An 18291-nucleotide genomic window follows, 5' to 3' on the forward strand; every position below is an offset into this window, starting at 1 on the left:
CTCACTCAGGTAGAACTGATGGACCTCAGTCCTGTTCAGAGAACAGCTACAGGGGCTGGAGGTGCCCAAGAAACACTTCCCTGTTTTCTCTGTGGAGTCTGCATAGGGTATAGGTGTAGAGGTGTCTGTATGTGAAAGAGAAACCGAGTGTGTATGCATGCGTGTGTTGGTGTGAGAAGGCTGCTGTGTTTGTGAGTGTTGAAAGGGGCACACAGGTTGAGGATACCTAATCTGAAAATCTGAAATCCAAAATGCTCCAAAATCCAAAACCTTTTCAGTGTTGACATGATGTCTTAAGTAGAAAACTCCACCCCTGGTTAAATATACACAAACTTTGCTTTATGCCCCCAAATAATTAAAAATATTATATAAAATTAGCTTCAGGCTATGTGTATAAGGTATATTTTAAAAAGTGAATTTAGACTTGGGTCCCATCCCCAAGATAACTCATTATGTATATGCCAATATAGTAGAATCACCACAGTTGACCACCTCCCTAAGCTGACCTAACTTTCATAGACCGGATGTGCACCACATGTACATATCCGTATAGCAGGCCTACTTCCTTATATTGACCACCTCCCTATGTTAACCAGTTTGTTACAGTCCCTTGAGTGGTTGACTTACAGAGGTTCTACCATAATCCAGGACAAGTATGGTGGCTTACACCTGTAATCCTAGCTCTTTGGGAGGCCAAGGCAGTAAGATCAATTGAGGCTAGGAGTTCAAGACCAGACTGATCAACATAGTGAGACTCTATGTCTACAAAAAATAGAAAAACTGACCAAGTGTGGCTGCGCACTCCTGCAGTCCCAGCTACTTGGGAGGCTCCGGCAGGAGGATCACTTTAGCCCAGAAGAATTTGAACTTGCAGTGAGCTATGATGATGCCACTGCATTATAGCCAAGGCAACAGAGCAAGACCCTGTCTTAAGTAAAAGAAAAGAAAAAAAAAAAAAATATATATATATATATACACACAGTATATACATATTCTGAAATCCAAAAAAAAAAACCCCAAAACACTTCTGGTCCCAAGAATTTCGGATAAGGGATACTCAACCTGAATGGAAGTAAGATTAGCCCCCAAAGAGGGAGGTTAGTCCCAACAGCCCCTACCCCCACCCCGACATACCATTCTCTGACCCCTGGGAGTTGAGGACAGCAAAGGTTTGGCACCACCTGGTGGCCATAAACTTCTCCCTTTTTGCCTGTTGCCCCACCACCCGACCCTCTGCCCCAAACACACACACAAAGCTGATCCTAGCTCCTTCTCTAGGGTCCCAACCTACTTCTTGCTTACCTCCCTTGTTCCCCACAACAGTTCTGCATAGACTGTAGCTGGAGACCCTGCCCTCCTGAGTGTCCTATTTCAGAGAAAGCCCTTGGAGAGGAGTCAGACAGGCAGGGCTCACATCCTAACCTCAGTGGATAATTGAGTCTCAGACAACTTGATTATAGAATGGAGTAATAGCATCTACTCCGCAGACTCATGGTAAGCAGGGAAGCTACGAGAAGCCAGTGAGCCCAACCAAGCCTTGTGTTCTGTGATCCTGATGGCCCGCAAAAGGCTCCTCCCCATTCTCCCCTGGCATCCCCAGACAGCTGCCCCTCCCTCCTGCCAGAGCTCCACCCAGCACCAGGTAGGATGTTAGGGCGGTGCTGAGCAGCCACTCAGGGCTCTTCCTGGGGCAGCATGGACCCCACCTTCCAGGGCACTTCCCAGAGTGCCTCTCAGTCCTCTCTCTGTATCCCCATGGCATTGGTCACCAAGTCTTGCCAATCCCACATGTCTGGAATTTCTCTCCTCTCCCACCCCAGGCACAGAATACCGCTCAGAGGATGATCTCTGCCCACACTCCCTCATTGAAATAATTTCTCTGCTTTCCAGTAGGATCTTCCTAAAATGCACATCTGAGTCACTCTCCTACTGAAAACCCTTACTTGAGTCTCTCCACTGCCCACAGATTAGAGCCAAACTCCACAGCCTAAATGAAATTCAAGGCCCTTCTTGATCTGGGCTTATCTCCCCCACCCCCATCCCTCCACTTCTCCACCAGCCAGTTCCTCCCTTCTCTGGGCCTTTGTAAGTACAGTTCCTCCTAGCTGGAGAGCCTGTTTCCTTTTGCCTATAGGAGGACACCACCTGATCATGTTTCCAACCTAACTACTGTTCTCTTCAGGGACATGACCCTGACTGGAACCCCATGGCTGGGCATCCCATCAGTTTGTCATGGCCTGCATCTGAGTTTGGATCTATTTCCCCATTCAAACCGTGAGGCCCTCCAGACCAGGGACAAACATACACAGGCACCTGCGTGCGGGAGGAAATATTTGTAGGTTGTTCACTCAATTTGGTGACAAAGAGAGATATGTCACAGCATGGGCTTCATGGGACAGTTGGGCTGGGGCCAAATAGCAGGTGTGGGGTGGGGAGGAGGAGAGCAAAACCTCTAGGGTTTGTACCCAGGCTGTGTTTGTTTCCCCTCTGCCCAAAGGCTTGTGGAAGAGGAACCTGCACACGCAGTCAGGTTGAAGCTCAGAGGCAAAAGGGCCTGCATGTCAGCCTACACTGCCCTGCCATCAGCCAAGAACTATTAGAATAGGTATCTCTTAGTAGTCTTGGTCCAGGATCTACTGACAACCCCCTAACTCAGTTCCACTGGCCAAGCCTGGGACCTGGGCTGTGAGAGGAAAGAGATAGACTGTGGGAGCCCAAAGCAGCAGGGCAAGGAAAGAGCCTGGGGGGGCCATGACCCTAAGGGAAAGCTAAGAAGCCTCGAGACCATTCAGCCCAGAGGAGCAGATCCCAAAGTCTTGACAGGCTGCTGGGCTGGGAGAAGAGGAAGCAGAGGGCTCTGTGGTCCCAAAAGCACGTCTTGTATCCCAGGGGCATTCTAGTGGTCACAGGATGGCCCTATCCCCTCTTCCTCCCCCAAGAATGGAGACCTCAGTGCCCTAACATAACAACCTTTCTTTATCAGGAGAGGGGGAGGGGAAGAAGGGGTATAAGCAAATGAAGGACAGAAGAGGCCAGTCAGAGCCTCCTTATGGCCCCCACCAGGAGTCTGCCTTTCTGTCTGTGCAGGGCCAGTACTCGGGCAGGAAGGCAGGGGTCTGACTCCACAGATACAATCCAGGGCTACATCTGGTGTGGAGTCTGACTCAGGGATATCCCTTTGGCAGGACCCAGAGAAACTAGGATGTGGGACTTATGGGGACACCAACAGTCATTGCTGCAGCTAGGGAGAGGTCCAGAGGTCCAGGCCCTGGCCATGTGAGCACTCATGACCAGGGCAGGCCAGCACATGGAAGGTCCAGGAGGAGTTTCAGGCCACCTTTTCCAAGGAGCCTTCCTAATTGCTTTAGTCTCTCAGTTTTCTCTTTATAGTCTGCAATCTCTGCCAGCTGACATGTCCTTTCCCCGTTCCATGGCCAGGCCTCTTCATCTGCCATCCACTCCTAAACTGCACCATGTGGCCCAGGGGTGGCTCAGGGAATGCCCCAACAGGTCTTTGCCTCAGAAAAGGGGCTAGGCACCAGAGGTGGGGGTTCCAGCAGACAGGCAGTTCCAAAGAGCATTTTCCTCTCCCAATTCTGTTTACCCACACACACACCATGCACAAAGTCTGTAAATAGCCCCATGAGGGAGTATTGGTAGAAAGAAATAGATTTATTCTCATGTACAAAGCAGTCAGCCCACGGGACCATATACAACAGTTGCACAGAGTCCTAGAAAAACGTATCTCTCTAAAGGCAACTCAGAATAGGTAAGGCAGGTGGCCCCCCTCCCCCCACCCCACAACACATACAGAACAAAACAGAGAAGAGAGAAGCCAGCGGCTGGGCTGACCCAAGAGGCCAAGCCCCGGGGCACAGGTGGATATGGCCTTGAAGAGGAGAAAGCCCTGCCAGGGCTAAGGCCAGGTCTCTCTCTGGCTGCAGGAAGAGAGAGTAGCTTGGGCTGAGGGGATACACTCAGGGGGCCACTGAGGGACTCAGGGTTGGGCTGTCTGTGCCTTAGGGTGACAGAGACATTCCAAAGCCTCTGTGGGACTCCACAGAACTATGAAGCCATTTTAGATACTGATCTACAATGGATCTTAGAAAATGGATTGTCTTACCCTCATGTTTTTCCAAGACAGAGGGAGGGACTTGCCCAGGATCACACAGGCAGGGAGAGGCATGGCTGACGCATGCCTGGGCCTGTCTCCTAGTGCAGGGACCCTTCTTGCCCATCACTGTCATCCTGCTTTCTTCCTGAGCTCCCTCTCCCCAGAGTGCTGAGCTGCCTCTCTGGCAGCTTCCTCCTGGGGTTCGCATAACCCCCAGGTCCCACCCCACCATCAGTATAGTGGTGGTCCTCGGGGGCACCTGTGCTGCTTGGCTATTTCTAGTCCTCCAGCAAAACTGTTTGTAAGGATGTTTACAAGGCCTCACCCTCTGTTCACTCAGGTGTCCCACCTTCCCCTCCCATGAGGATCCTAGAGACCCCAAGGGGTGGAGGTCCTCCAGCGGAAAAGGGCACAGACCTGGTGTGGCAGAATGAAGCACAGGAGAAACCATCAAGCTGCTCAGAGAAAGAATGGCTTGGGAGGTGCGATCAGAGGCAGAGAGCGGGGCCCACTGCTCATTTGGTCACCCCGTACTCTCAAAGGACAAATCACAAAGTCTCAGTGAGGCTGGAAGTCTTGCTTCCGTTATACAGACAAGAAAGCTGAGGGCCAGGAAGGTCAGCACTTGCCCAGCATCACATGGGAAGTCCTGGTCTAGAGTCCAGTGACTCTGGTTCCCAGTGGGTCTGGCCAGACCAGTGGAGGGCAGTGGGAGGAGGCCTGGGCAGGGAAGGGTCCTGGGAGGGGATCACTCAGCATCCAGACTGCAGCAGCCATTGATGGGGGCCCGAGTGCCGTCCAAATCAGGCACCTCATACTCCTCATCCAGGAAGTCCAGCGAGTTGTTGCTTGGGAGGCCACGGATGGTGAACTTGTGGGACACTTTGGTCCAGTGCTCACGGTTAGAGGCCACACGCTCATACAGCTCTGCCGCTTTGGGGAACAGGTCCTGCAACAGCCTGCAGGTGCATGAAGTCAGAGTTAGAGGTCAAAAATCAGACTGTGGGCAGCAAGGAAGATTAGGGCTATACCAGCGGTAGAACTTTCATAAGAGTCTAAAGCACAGGACTGGACCCACAAGGAAAACATGATGGTCTCTTCACATTGAGGCCCAAGGATGAAGTGCATGGCCCACTTAGGGCAAAGCAAGGGACAGCTGTGCCCAGAGACAGATGGGTAGATCAGTGGGAGCTGGGCCAGGCCATACTCAGCTCCTGCATTTACTGTGATGTCCACACCTGGCCCAACCCTCTCTGAGCAGGGTACCCAGCCACCCCTGTGGGTTTGCTCACTTATAGATGGGCATTGCGATGTGCTCCATGAAGCTGATCTGCAGCTCGGGGATGTAGGCCTTCTCACGGTCCATCATCTCCATTGGCCTGTTGCCCATGGCCTTCTCCTAAAGGCATCACATCATCAGGCCTGCTCCTTCCATCTCTCCATCAGGTACTAGGCTCAGGCTAACCCAGCCCTCCCTACCCTAGGCCAGCCTTCCCAACCTTCCCTCAACATGGACATCCTGAAATCACTCCACACATACCAAATCCCCCTGAGAGAAGAATTCTTTGTAGATCAGCTCCTAAAAGGCAAAAAAAAAAAAATCTCATCACATCCTATGCATGGGATCCATCTACCCAAGCTCCTCTGACAGCCCTTTCCCAGGAGAGCACAGAGAGCAAGGCCCAGTGATGATTCAGTCTCACCTCAGAACTTGTTTTCACCAGCCTCAGCCCAGCAATGGGTTAGCCCCAGATGGGGAGGAGTAGCTGGGTTCTGGTCCATTGACTTGTTATGTGACCCTTGGTAACTGTGTCCCTCTCTGAGTCCCCCCATCTGTCACCTTGAGATGTCTAGGTTTCTGTCTCCCCAAAATACAGCCAGGCTGAGCTCAGCACAGAGAAGGGGTGCTACAGGGGCTGCACAGAGCCAGGCAGGTGTGTAGCCTAGCCTGTGCTTCCCCAGGGAGGGCCAGCACTTACTGCGATCTTCCTTGTGGTCTTCCAGCCCTTGGTCTGGTCGGAGAGGTCACAGGACGTCATCAGGAGGCAGAGAAGGAGTCTGTGGTGCTGCTTGTTGGTTCGGTCATAGCCCCCTGTTGGGGGGAGGATGGCATCCAGGAGAGGGGCCCAGACTCCTTGCCCCTTCTGAGGACAAGGTTCCCAAGGCCTACCCCAGAGTGGCCCAGGGAATTGGGCAGTCTAGATGGGTGCCAAGGGGCCTCTCTGGTTGGACTGTGTAGCCAGGGCAGAGGTTAATGCCAGGGGGTCTGTCACTTGAAGGAGGAGCAGGCTTATACTAGGAGGCAGAGAGCTGATCCCCTGGGGACCCTCCCCTGGCAAATGTTTCCCAGGTTGCCCCTTCCCAGCCCTAAGGTGCAAGGCTAACAGCAGGCACCTTCAGCCATCTTCTGGAGGTCCTTGAAGATACGGAGGTGGTGGGCCAGGTCCGTGGCCAAAATGATGTCCCGCATCAGGTCCAGCATACGCTGATAGTCCTGGGCCAGGGCAAGTGGACAGGTGTCATGGCCTCCTGCTGGACACCCCACCCATTCAACCTTCTTCAGGACCCTCCACCCTTTGGCTTCTTCTCCTATCTCTAGCCAGCTCCCAGCTCCCACTCCCCCCTCTCCAGCCACAGCCCCATCACCTTCCTGGAGAAGTGGTCGAAGATGTTGCAACCGTGGGTGTTGAGGATGGCGATGGCCTGAGCAAAGTGATGCCTCTGGGGGGAGAGGAGTGATAGGGTCCCAGCTGGGGCAGAAGGGTTCCCCTCACCTCTGACCCCCAAGAGAGAGAGCAGAGCCTGAACAGGTCCCAGCACCCAAGGCCAGCAGAGCAGGCAAAGAGAGGGAGTCAAGGACACCACTGCCCTTTCTGAGTTTAGTGTGACTCTGTGAGCCAGGGCAAGGCCCTAGCTGGCTCTGAGCCTCAGAGTCCTCAGTTGTCACACAACATGGAGAGACCCAACAAGATCTGAGAGCCTCACAAGCTGGAAAAATTCTGAAATGGTCCCTTGGAGTCCTAGACACTAATTCATGCAAAAAACATTTGTTTGCTGCAAAGGAGAGCCAGATATGAGGCAAGGGCAAGCCCCTGTCTCCTGATGCTGAAGGGCTGTCACTCGGAGGAGGAGCAGGCTTATTCCCAGCGGCAGAGGGCAGAACCAGGGCTGCCACCAGGCTTCCCAGGGGAGAGAGAGAGAGAAAGCACCTCATCTCTAGGGGTGTGCAAGCAGGGACAGCCTCTGTTGTGAGAGGCAACATGGGCAAGGTGACCTTGGAAATTTGGCTCCCACTTTGTGCCAAGTGCAGGGAACGCAGAGACATCTCAGACTTTGTCCTTGCCCCTAAGTGGAGGTGGGCAGACCCAAACCAAACAATCTAAGGCACAGGTGAGTGTGATGAGCATGGAGCCCATCCCAAGCTTGCGGGAGGAGCTGCATGAGGTGTTCCCAGACAGCCAAAGGGAAATGTGCTAAACAAAAGTCCCCACCTGCACCTCGCTAAGCCCACCCAGGGCAATGAGCCGACATGCCCTTGAAGTAGCTGCAGCTCTCACAGCCTGTCTGGAGAGCATGGTTTACAAATAGGAGGTGCTAGGTCATGACTGTATCAGTAGCCTTAAGGAGAGGAGGAGGACAGGGGTGAGCAAGCGGCAGTACCTCCATGACAGAGCCCTCGGAGCTGTAGAGTGCAGCCAGCACAGATTTCTGGAAAAGCCCAGGAAAAACTCAGTCACTCCTCACATGTGGATCCAAGTGCTATTGCGTTAGACCAGTGGTCCTCAACCTTCCTAATGCCGCAATGTATTTTCATTGTTAAAAAGGGATCACGACCCACAAGTTGAGAACCGCTGCAGTTAGACTAAGCATTGTCCTGCTCCTTCCTGCCCTTCTCCCCTCCCTAGGTACTGGGGCAACCAGGGAGAGCCTCCTTCGGGCTCCAAACCTGGCTCCTGCTCTCACCAGCTCCCTCCTTCCTCAGGCTGGGAGGGAGTGAGATTGCCACAGGGAGGGTCTCCACTGTGAAGAGGGTAGGGTCTCACCGAGGCCACCTGGAAGGAGTTGTTTGTGCCTCTGTGGTCCAAGTCGTGACACATACAAGAAATAAACAAGGCAAAGATCTCGATGTCCCTGGTGGGGAGACAGAAAGGAGAAAGAGGTCAGGCCACAGCTCTCTTCCAGGCCTCTTAGAGAAAGGACAGCTAGATAAGATGTCCAGGAGCTATTTGGACAGGTGGGGACACCTGGGTCCCCTTCCTAAAAAAATATGTCTGGTTTGGAGTTTGGCAGACCTAGGTTTAAATCAGCCATTATTCACTGGCTGTGTGGCTGTGGGTAAGTCCCTTCTGGAAAGTGGGCCTGTTAAGAGGAGCTGATAAAACAGTACACGTAAATGCCTGCCACATAGAGGGTACTTCCTTGTCTCTGGGAAGGGGACCCCAGCAGCTACCAGATGCAGGAGGATGCAGCCACTCACTCGAGGTAGTTGGTGAGTTCCAGGTTCTTGTAGAGCAGGTAGCAGAAGTGGGAGACAGAAAAGGCGTGCATCCAGTTGTGGTACGGGGGGTCCCGGTAGCCCTTCTTTACCATCAAACAGAACCTGGGGGAGGGAAGAGGGCAGCAGAGGGACCTCAGCCTCTCCTCCAGAAAACCCTTCAGGCTCTGCCTAGCCCCAAGTCTTGCCATTATTGACAGTCCCAATGTCTGGGAATTGCTTCTCTTCATGGATCCTCCCCATCCCCTAAGACTGAGCCTCCCCTAGTTGACCTCAAAAAGAACCCTCCTCGGAACACTGGGAACAGTGGATGTGGAAGTGGAGGACAGAGGGAGGCAAGACTGGAGCTGTCTGCATGTGAACACACCGGGCCAGTGTTGGACAGTCAATTTTGTAGTTATTGATGAAATTCATGTCCTGCAGCATACTCAGGATGGCCTGGAGAGGGCGGGAAAACGGATAAGAGGATGGTCAGTATCAAGATGGGGCTTCTGCCTGGACCCTTCTTCAAGTCCCATACTCAAATTTGTGGACTCTTAGAACCTTAAATCTAAACTAGAAAACCATAAAATAGCCAAACCAAGCATTCTCAGAGCTGTGCACTTTTTAGACATCCAAGTGATCTAAGCATGAAGAGTCAAGAGCTCTTGGAATCAAGTTCACACAAATCTTAGAAAAACAGGGAGGGAGTACAAGTCCTGAGGTCACATCCCCTGGGCACTGATGGTTCAGGAGCAGCCTTTAGAATCATCCAGTCCAGTCCCTGGGCAGGCTCTGTGGCCCCAATCCATCTGTGAGGGAGCCTCCACAGCCTTTCTTGAAGACTCTGTCTTACCAGGAAGTTCTTATGCACATCTAACTCAAATCTCTGGCTGCATGCCCTCTGCCTCCCCAGTCAAGTGGAGGAGGGCTAGCTCACCATGGATGTGTCATCCTCAGGCAGAGAGCGAGGGGTATAGGTGAAATTGGCAAAGTTGGAGTCAATGGCAGCTACTGGCTGGATCCCGTCATGGAGAAGTTTAGTATATTCATCATCAGAGACCTAGAATGGACCAGCCAGGTCATTAGAAGACAGCCCCTACCCCTTCCAGAGTCCTCACAGATTCCCACAGCAGGTGAAGAGTCCCTCACCCAGAATGCACCACAGTTGGGCCATCAATCCATGGATTGTCACTGAGCAGGAGATACTTACCTCCCTCATAGCCCTGCAGCCCACCTACTGCACCTCCCTGCCTGTGACCACCCTTTATCTGTAACAGCCTGTCCTCAGCAAAGATGTCACCATTTGTGACGCTCCAAGCCATGCAGCCTTTCATAAATCCTAACTCTAGTATTTCTCCTTTTAGGGAGAATTTCCCAGTGTTCTCCCTTCCTGCTATAGTTTTGATCATATTCACAAAGTCTGATTTGGACACAAGTGATAGGAAATGTCCACATTGTGATTACCCTAAACTCTCAACTAAGGTCTGGGACAACTTTTCTGACGTGGAATCTGGGAATGGAATGGAATAGCAGCAGTGAGGATTTCCCAGGGCTATATGACCACTGTACATGGGGGAGCTGTGGAAACGTCCCAGGTGGGCTTCCTAGCCTTCAAGAATTCCCAAGGTGGTGGGGCGGCGCCTGTGGCTCAGTGAGTAGGGCACCGGCCCCATATGCCGAGGGTGGCGGGTTCAAACCCAGCCCCGGCCAAACTGCAACAAAAAAAAAAAAATAGCCGGGCGTTGTGGCGGGCGCCTATAGTCCCAGCTGCTTGGGAGGCTGAGGCAAGAGAATCTCGTAAGCCCAAGAGTTAGAGGTTGCTGTGAGCCGTGTGACGCCACGGCACTCTACCCGAGGGCAGTATAGTGAGACTCTGTCTCTACAAAAAAAAAAAAAAAAAAAAAGAATTCCCAAGGTGGGGATTATTGGTAAATAGCTGGACATGGGAAATATCTGGCTGAACCAAGTTATTCCCTGGGCTGGTCCTACTGGCTCCTTCCAGCCTTGGGGCTGAACTCAAAACGGCTCTGGGAATAGGGGCAGGGAGGCTGGCCCTAAGGTGAGCAGGAGGCCTTGTGTCTCTCTGCATCTGTCTTCTCATCCTCAGTAAACAGTAATCAGGAAGTCCTGCCTAAGCCTGGGGCTCCTGGGGATGCTGGGAGGAGGACAGTCGCTCCTTGCAGGCCTCACTCACCTTCATGTGGTACATCATCATCTCATTGGCCAGATGACTGCGATACTGGGCTTCATTCACTTTTTTGTACAAGAGAGACTAGGACAGGGAAAAGTGAGGCTTGAGAATAATGTCTGTGAACTCTTAGAAATGTCCAGGACTAGGACAAAGAGGTCTGGCAGAACCCCTTTCCTGTCCCATTCTGCCCCCACCCTGAGCCTTTCTGCCCCAGCCCAGAGTATAGACCTCCACCCCCACCTTTAACCTCATGCTCCTCCTCCCCAGATCCTCTCAGCATTTGATGTGGCACTTTGCACCCCTCCTAAGCCTGACCCAGTGGCAGAGCCCAGAGGCCAAGACAGGGAAAGAGAAACATGGAAGGGTATGATGCCCGGGATCTGAGGGATTCCCAGGCTAGAGCCACCAGCAGGCCTGGAAAGTGGGACCCAACATTTCCCAAAATGAAGCTCAGCAGGGACTTGGGTTGAGGTTGCTTCCAGAGAAGGGGGGAGGTTTATGACAACCAGGGTTTCTCTTGTCCCTGGTAGGCTGAGTGGACAGAGTGAAAAATAGTATTCCCAATTTTCACATGGGAAATTGAGCCTAGAGGTGGCCAGAGAGTACTGAAGGCTGCACAGCACCCCAGCATCGGGGCTCTGACCAGGGAATCAACCAGCCTGGACAGAGCCAGGAGAGTGAGCCAGTGGGGGAGGAGAACGGCGAACGCCCCTCCCCATCCCTGCCTCTCTCCCCATCCCTGCCCTCACATGGGCAATGCTGATGCCGCAGTAGATAGAGAAGGCGGTGGCCAGGTCCTCATCGAACTTGCTGAACCACGGTCCATTGATCTTGTTCACCAGCTCGGCCACACCAATTACCTCTGAGGAAGGGACAGAGGCTAGGAAAGACTGGTCGAGGGGTACGGCCGTAACCTGCCCTCGCAGAGTGCCCACAGGTGACCGCCCAGGCATGGGTCCCACGTGGCTCTGCTTTAGGACGCTATACCGTGATGTGGTGGGGAAGAACTGCCCACACTCGGCTCGGCCTTGCCCCACCCCGCTCCGGCCCCGCCCAGTCCCCGCCCCTCCGCCAGGGCCGCCAAGAGCTTGCACCCTGGTTCTCGTTCTTGATGGGGAAGCAGAGAATGTTGCGCGTGCGGAAGCCGGTGCTGTCGTCCACACCGCGGTAGAAAAGCGGATGGGCATATGCGTCTGGGATGTTCAGGATCTGGCCGGTGGTCGCCACGTGGCCTGCGATGCCCTGGTCGGCCGGTATGCGGATCTCATAGCTCTGCCGCGGTAGGGATGGAGTAGAGAGGAAGAAGTTAGTGGCCCGGCTACAGAGGGGACCAGCAAACGTAGGGCTTGCTCCCATCGGACTCCAACACAGCCCTCAGGGCCACATACTCCCTCACCTCATCGTCCACCACGCCCCCGTCGAACACCTTGGCCACCAGTTCGTTCTGATCCAGCAGGAACACGGAGCAACTGCAGAGGGGTAAGGGGAGGGCTGGTCTGCAGAGTCTGGACAACCCTGCCCCACCATTGCCACCTCTCATGAGGCAAAGGCAGGATCTCTGAGGCCTGGAGGAGTGCTTGGAGGTGAGACACTCTACTCAGACTGGCTGATTGCAGGGCAATCACCCATTCAAATAATTTTTTTGAGCATCTACTGTGTGCCAGCCACTGTTAGGAACTGAGAACATACAGCAGGCAAGGGTAGCCCTGCCCCTGCTGTCATTAGAGCTCACAGTTCAGTGAAGCAGGCAGCCATGAAATAAAGGATCACTCAAAAGGTGATGTGGTCCCACATTAAGGCAACAAGGGGAAAAGGGAGGAAAATGAAGTGATAAGCCCTGAGGCCTAGAGCCTCCCTCAGGAGTGAATCCCCTGGCTAGATTCACTCACATCTCTGCATTGCTGAGGTTTCTGGCTTCTGTGATAATCTCCTGGAGCAGGACAGAGACATCATCTGGGGGAGAGAGAAGCATGGGACAGTGATGAGACCAGGCTAGAGCCCCAAGGCCCAGCCTTCCCACCTCTCCTCGCCAAATGTCAGCCCCCAAACCCGCCCTCCTGCCAGCCACAGAGAACAGTGGGCTCACCAAGGTGAGTGAAGAGGTTCTTTGCCACTTGCAGAAGAGCCTGGAATGGAGGAAGAGGGGATCACAAGAGATTTGGGTTGCAGGGCTTACCCTATCCAGCCCCCTGCCTCCCACAGCCCCAAGGTCTTCTCATTCCTCCCCTGGAGCTCCCCCAGACAGGCTGGAAACTGTCCATATCCAATTATACCATTTAGCTACCGAGTGCAGTAGTGGGGGTAGGGGTGGAATGCCCGCAGTGCAGGTGGGCAGGAGTCTCCAGAGTCCAGAGCTTTGGCATTCTCCTAGGCTCTTGCCGCCCAGATGTTGCTGTGGTACCCGTGTTGAACACTAGAGGGCGACCACATACGGTGCCTGGGGCCAGTGGTATGGGTTCTGAGGAACTCCTTGACCTCCCTCTTTCTGAGGCCTCCAAGTCACTAGGCTACCTAGCTGCCTCAGGCGGGTCTGCCATCAGTTCAGAAAGACCTGGGCATTTCTCTTATGATGGCTCTCTGGGGCTGAGAGCTGGGTGAGTTGATCCCCAAGGAAGGCTGAAGGCAGGTCACTCACTTGGCACTCACACTTGAGCTTCTGCTCCTTCTGAAAGGCCAGAGTGCTGGTGAGCACTGTGCTTGTGTAGTGAAAGCAGTGCTGGATCACATGCTCATCCTGCTCTGTAAACCTGGACAGTGGGGGAAGGAGTGGGGGAGTGTCACCTGAGAGGGAAGGGAAGGCAGGCTTCTCTCCCCATTCTCCTAGCTTCCATTCCCCCAGAATATCAGTGAGCTATCCACTAAGCGTAACTCTCCTCCCAGGGCAGGCTCTACGGTATAGGCACTTGGGACCAGCAAAGCCTTAACCCTAGACTGGGGGCTCCCTGAGGGGAGGATCTGATCCTCCTCAAACCAAAATGTGTTTTCTTCCTTGGTCTATTGCTTCTTTTTTTTTTCTTTTTTGAGACAGAGCCTCAAGCTGTCGCCCTGGGTAGGGTGCTGTGGCATCACAGCTCACAGCAACCTCTAACTCCTGGGCTCAAGCAATTCTCTTGCCTCAACCTCCCAAGTAGCTGGGACTACAGGCGCCTGCCACAACGCCCGGCTATTTTTTGGTTGTAGTTGTCATTGTTGTTTAGCAGGCCTGGGCTGGATTCAAACCCGCCAGCTCTGGGGTATGTGGCTGGCGCCTTACCCGCTTGAGCTACAGGCGCCAAGTCAGGTCTATTGCTTCTTGAAGCCAAAGCCATAGCTCCCTGCTCTATTTGGAATTTACCAAAGGAGATCAAAGCTAAGTCTCCTCCCCCGGATTAGAGACTTGCCCAGGCTAGAGCTGGTGCTCTCCTGCTCTCCCTGAGGGCCCTTCCAGCCTTAGGGAGGGGCAGTGGCACTACCCTGTCTTGTCCAGCTACAGTCAGGGCTGGCCCTACTCATGGAGCTAGCTCTTGCCCAACAAGATCAACCCTCAGTCCTGTTGAGGTCATTCAATCTGGCCACCAAATGACTCGTCATCAGGGAGAGGCATGGGGCAGAGTGGAGCAATGTGGGGGGGCATCATAGGGTGGGAGCCTGCCTCAGCCCCCATCTCTCTGCCCCCAGATGTCCCTGCCTAGGGCCCTTCCCTCTTTTTGGCTGGCCTCAGTGCTCCCTACTGCTGGAGGATCCCCCATAATGCCAGCTATCACATGATTCAGGTCTAGATCCCAAAGCCCACCACCCTGGCTCTGTCTGCACACTTTCCTTCCCATGGCATTCGAGGTCCCTCATTCTGGGCCCACCCTCCTCTCACCCCTCATCCATGGGCATTTCTCAGCTTGAGCCATACTACTACGATCATCATTCTGAGAAAGCTTCAGGCTCTTTCACACCTTCATGCTTTTTTCTACCCTGTTCCCTCAACCTAGAATCTATTCTAGGGTAGGAAAAAAGCTTCCCTCTATGCCCTGAAAATAAGCTTCAATTCTTAAGGCAGTATCACCCACAGCCAATGTGGAGCCTGGCTCCAGGATGTGTTTGCTAATGTCTTACCTGTACACCAACCCTGTCCTTGCCACCAACCCCATCCTAATCCAAGCAGAAGCGATTCTGGAGCCCCCGTGCTCTGCTACTTAGCTGTGTTCCAGGAAGTTTCTCCACAGTCACCACACTGAGCTGAGCTCCACTCTGGCTCATGTAGTCATTCAACACTCCTTCCCTAAAATATGTGGGACCCAGAGATGGCCCTGCCCCTGCCCTGAGGCTTAGGGCTGTTACGAAAAACCCATCTTGCCTTCCTAGTAATATCACCTCTCCTCCATGTTGGGGGCCACACTAGAACCCAGTCCCACAGCCAATAGCCAGAGGTCATGGCTGCTGCTAGACTCCTCTTCCCACTCACTCTAGACTCCCCTTCCCAAAGGCCTTCCCCAGGCCATCTGGCCAGCACTTAGAAGGACACATTAGGTGCTCCATGTGTTCTTGCTGAACAATATAAATGCTCCCACCACCAGGATGCCTACCAGTTCCAAATGTCACAGCTGATTCTGCTTCATCCCTATCTTCATTTCCCCAGGCCCACCCAACTGTCTACAGAGCTCTTCAAAGGCAGGTCCTGATGCTCAGATCCAGGACTCCCAGGTCTCTGCCCTACCCCAGCAGGCCTCAGCCCAGGGCTCCAACACCTCTCCTGTCTCCACTTCCTTCAGGAGCTCCAGGCTGCTCATTCACAGTCCAGGGGCACCATCCTGTCAGCATCTCTTTGCATCAGGACTCAACCCCTCATCTGCCTACTTCTCTCTACCTGTATGACTCAGCACAAAATGCTAGATCTGTCAGCCCAAGTGTGAACCCTCACCCTGGACAGACATGGCTAATCTGACACAATGCCGTTTCTCACAGAATTAAGATCTATTCATAACACAATGATTCAGGCAGCTACTACCAATTAATGAGTTGGGATAGCACATGAAATTTATCCATAATACCATTCCCGGATCCCAAATTTGATCTCCAAATCTCAGTTATGGAGATATGCTTGTTGACTAAGCCTCCAAGTCTGTTTACCTGGACACTGTGCCCTGTACAGTGTTACTCTGTCAGAGGCTCAAATGATCAACAGCTTCCCCCAGACTCCAAGCCTATTCCCTGTAGCCACTGTCCACTGTATCGATCATAATCTGTGCTGCCAGAAGGTCCACCCATCCCAGAGTACATTGACACCTACATCAGGTGGTTTCTAGCAAGAATGCAGAAATAGGGGATGGCAAGTGGGGAGAAGGCCAGCACCCTAAGAGCAGATAGTCCAAGCTGTAGGAAGTAGTAGGAAGAGAAGGGCAACCAGCTTGGGCTTTAGCATGACTCTAAATAAGCCAAATGAAGAGTCTGCAATGACCTGTGTGCCTCAGGCCACAGCAGCTGTCTGGAAGCCTCCATAACCCCATAGTCTCTTGCACTAACAAAATGTTCTGATCACCAATGCTGGGACAGTAGCCCCCTGTCTAGTACCCTTCCCACTGTGTTACCCTAGTGGCACCTTGCCCAGCCTCTCAGCTAAGTCTCCCAACCCCCATCACCCTGCCCAGACTCACAATTCTCCTCCAAGTTTATTGAAGGTGCAGGCCAAGGCCACCACCTGGTCAGTGGCCCGGCTGATGACAGGGACACAGAGCATGGCCTGCAGCTCACAGCCCAGCATGCTTTGCAACTGTTGCACATCCTCCTGCTATGGGAAGGTAAGTCAAGGCAGGGAAGGAGGGAGGGGTATGCTTCCCTTCCCAGCCCTCCACCACACTCTGCAACAGGCAGTTCTAAGGGACTCATGCAGGAACAGAGGCTCTATGACATGGAGATGGGGTGGTGAAAGTACCCAGACAACTTTCTTGTCTCCCCTTTTCCTCAGCTGGCCTGTCCCAGAGACTCTGGCTCTGGAGACTGGCAATGGCATTTCCCCTTTTCCCATCCCCTGGTTCAGCCAGGCCATAACTTACAGAGGTGAGGTCCTTCAGCTGGATGGATTTCTTGTCTTCCACCACCTGGCCCAGGCGTCCCGTCAACTGGAGAACAAGGGGTGGCTTAGTCAGGGCCCCACTCTCTCCAGGTCAAGGGATCTCAACCCAACACTACCCTCAAGTCTAGAAGTTTCAATGAACTCTTTGGTCAATCCAAACGGTGAATGGGGTCAACACTGAGGAGCAGAGAGATGCAGGGGGAGTCTGGCAGAACCCGCTACAGGGGACTCTAGAGTCTTCTCAACAGGAAGAGACTAGGCAGACTCCAAGGATTCTCACTGATCTCAACAGAGGTGACTAATCCCAAGAAAGCCTCTCTGTAGATAAGAGATTTCTCCTAATAGAGCTTGATCATTGAGAGGCTGTGATCCCTTGTAACAGTTCTAAGTGGATCCCAAAGCCAGATAATTCCATCAGATTCCAAGAGATTCTAGAGGATCCAAGTACTCCACGCAGATCGCAGGGGTGTCTATCCGCCTTAATGGCCTACTCCAGGGGACAGGCGGACTCACCGGAAAGCTGATCTCTTCCCCCAGCACTTTATCTCCGATGACCTGAGGAAGGAGGGGCGGGGCCGGTTAAAAAAACAGGAAGGTTTTCCTCTCAGAGACCTGATTCCCTCGCCCAGCCCAGCATCGCAGTGGACCTGGGTCCTCACCTTGCAGGAAAGCTGGAGATTGTCCTCGGACACTAGCAAGAGGCAGCAGCAGGATGCCCGAGTCTCTTGCTGCAGCTGAGAGGGAGGGACAGACAGAGCGAGAGGCTGACTGCGGGTCTGGGGCCTCCCTACCACTCCCTGCCCTTCCCGCCTCTCGGGAAGAGAGGAGAGAGGCGGGACATCGGAATCTGAAATGAAATAGAGGGCTCGAGCGGACGTTGAGTCCTGGCCGAGAAACTGGGCGGGAGATGGGTGAGAAGGGCCCTGGGACTCACATATTGGAGGACTTTGAGCTGCAGGGAAGAGGCATCCAGGTCGTACAGCTCACCTGCAAGGGCAGGATCCGGGTCACAGAGGGCTCCGCCCTGCCTCGGTGGCCCACTCCTCTAGATGCCTCCCCATCCGTAGACTCTTGCAAGGCTATGCTCAGCCTCGAGCTTACCTCGGGCTCCGCTAGGCCTCCCACCCCACAGACCTCGCCTACCAGTTGGATCCGACCCGGATCCGGGCTGCGCCCCACCTGTCTGGCCACGCCCACACCGCAGGCTCCTCCCCTCCACCGACCCTGTCCTACCCTCAGAACCTGCCCAGGCCCGGCTCTCACCGCACAGTTGCAGGATCTTTCGGTCCTGGTCGGAGTACGCAACCTTTCCCTTTTGGTCTTCGGCCACAGTTTCTGGGGGGTTCTGGACGGCTCTGGGAGCCTCGCCCGGCCCGCGCTGCTGCACGGCCTGCACCCTCCGCAGGGCCACCAGGGTCTGGAGCGGGCGGGGCCGTCAATGCGCCGCTCGCGCCCCGCCTCATCGC

At 53.8% G+C, this 18291-nt stretch overlaps 1 protein-coding gene across 6 annotated transcripts in view; it reads right to left on the reverse strand.

Moving 5' to 3' along the window:
* Positions 1-3653: 3653 nt before the first annotated feature.
* The window catches only part of PDE2A (phosphodiesterase 2A), a 96490-nt gene continuing 81852 nt past the window's right edge, over positions 3654-18291 (reverse strand). For 4 of the 6 annotated variants that reach the window (XM_053560599.1, XM_053560603.1, XM_053560604.1 and 1 more), the window contains 24 exons: positions 18089-18242; positions 17760-17812; positions 17485-17559; positions 17339-17380; positions 16806-16871; positions 16407-16540; positions 13418-13529; positions 12869-12908; positions 12672-12735; positions 12179-12251; positions 11877-12054; positions 11532-11644; positions 10786-10863; positions 9529-9651; positions 8977-9047; positions 8592-8714; positions 8158-8245; positions 7775-7822; positions 6761-6835; positions 6509-6608; positions 6094-6206; positions 5655-5693; positions 5407-5513; positions 4562-5073 (listed from right to left, as the gene is read on the reverse strand). In XM_053560599.1, coding sequence (XP_053416574.1) covers positions 4863-5073; positions 5407-5513; positions 5655-5693; positions 6094-6206; positions 6509-6608; positions 6761-6835; positions 7775-7822; positions 8158-8245; positions 8592-8714; positions 8977-9047; positions 9529-9651; positions 10786-10863; positions 11532-11644; positions 11877-12054; positions 12179-12251; positions 12672-12735; positions 12869-12908; positions 13418-13529; positions 16407-16540; positions 16806-16871; positions 17339-17380; positions 17485-17559; positions 17760-17812; positions 18089-18242 — 2280 coding nt within the window. In that variant the 3' untranslated portion in view covers positions 4562-4862. Of the gene's footprint in view, positions 5074-5406; positions 5514-5654; positions 5694-6093; positions 6207-6508; positions 6609-6760; positions 6836-7774; positions 7823-8157; positions 8246-8591; positions 8715-8976; positions 9048-9528; positions 9652-10785; positions 10864-11531; positions 11645-11876; positions 12055-12178; positions 12252-12671; positions 12736-12868; positions 12909-13417; positions 13530-16406; positions 16541-16805; positions 16872-17338; positions 17381-17484; positions 17560-17759; positions 17813-18088; positions 18243-18291 lie in introns of all 6 variants that reach the window. The other 2 variants (XM_053560600.1, XM_053560605.1) reach the window with 1 other exon arrangement.

This window comes from Nycticebus coucang, chromosome 14, assembly GCF_027406575.1.
Source record: "Nycticebus coucang isolate mNycCou1 chromosome 14, mNycCou1.pri, whole genome shotgun sequence".
In the NCBI taxonomy this organism is placed as follows: domain Eukaryota; kingdom Metazoa; phylum Chordata; class Mammalia; order Primates; family Lorisidae; genus Nycticebus; species Nycticebus coucang.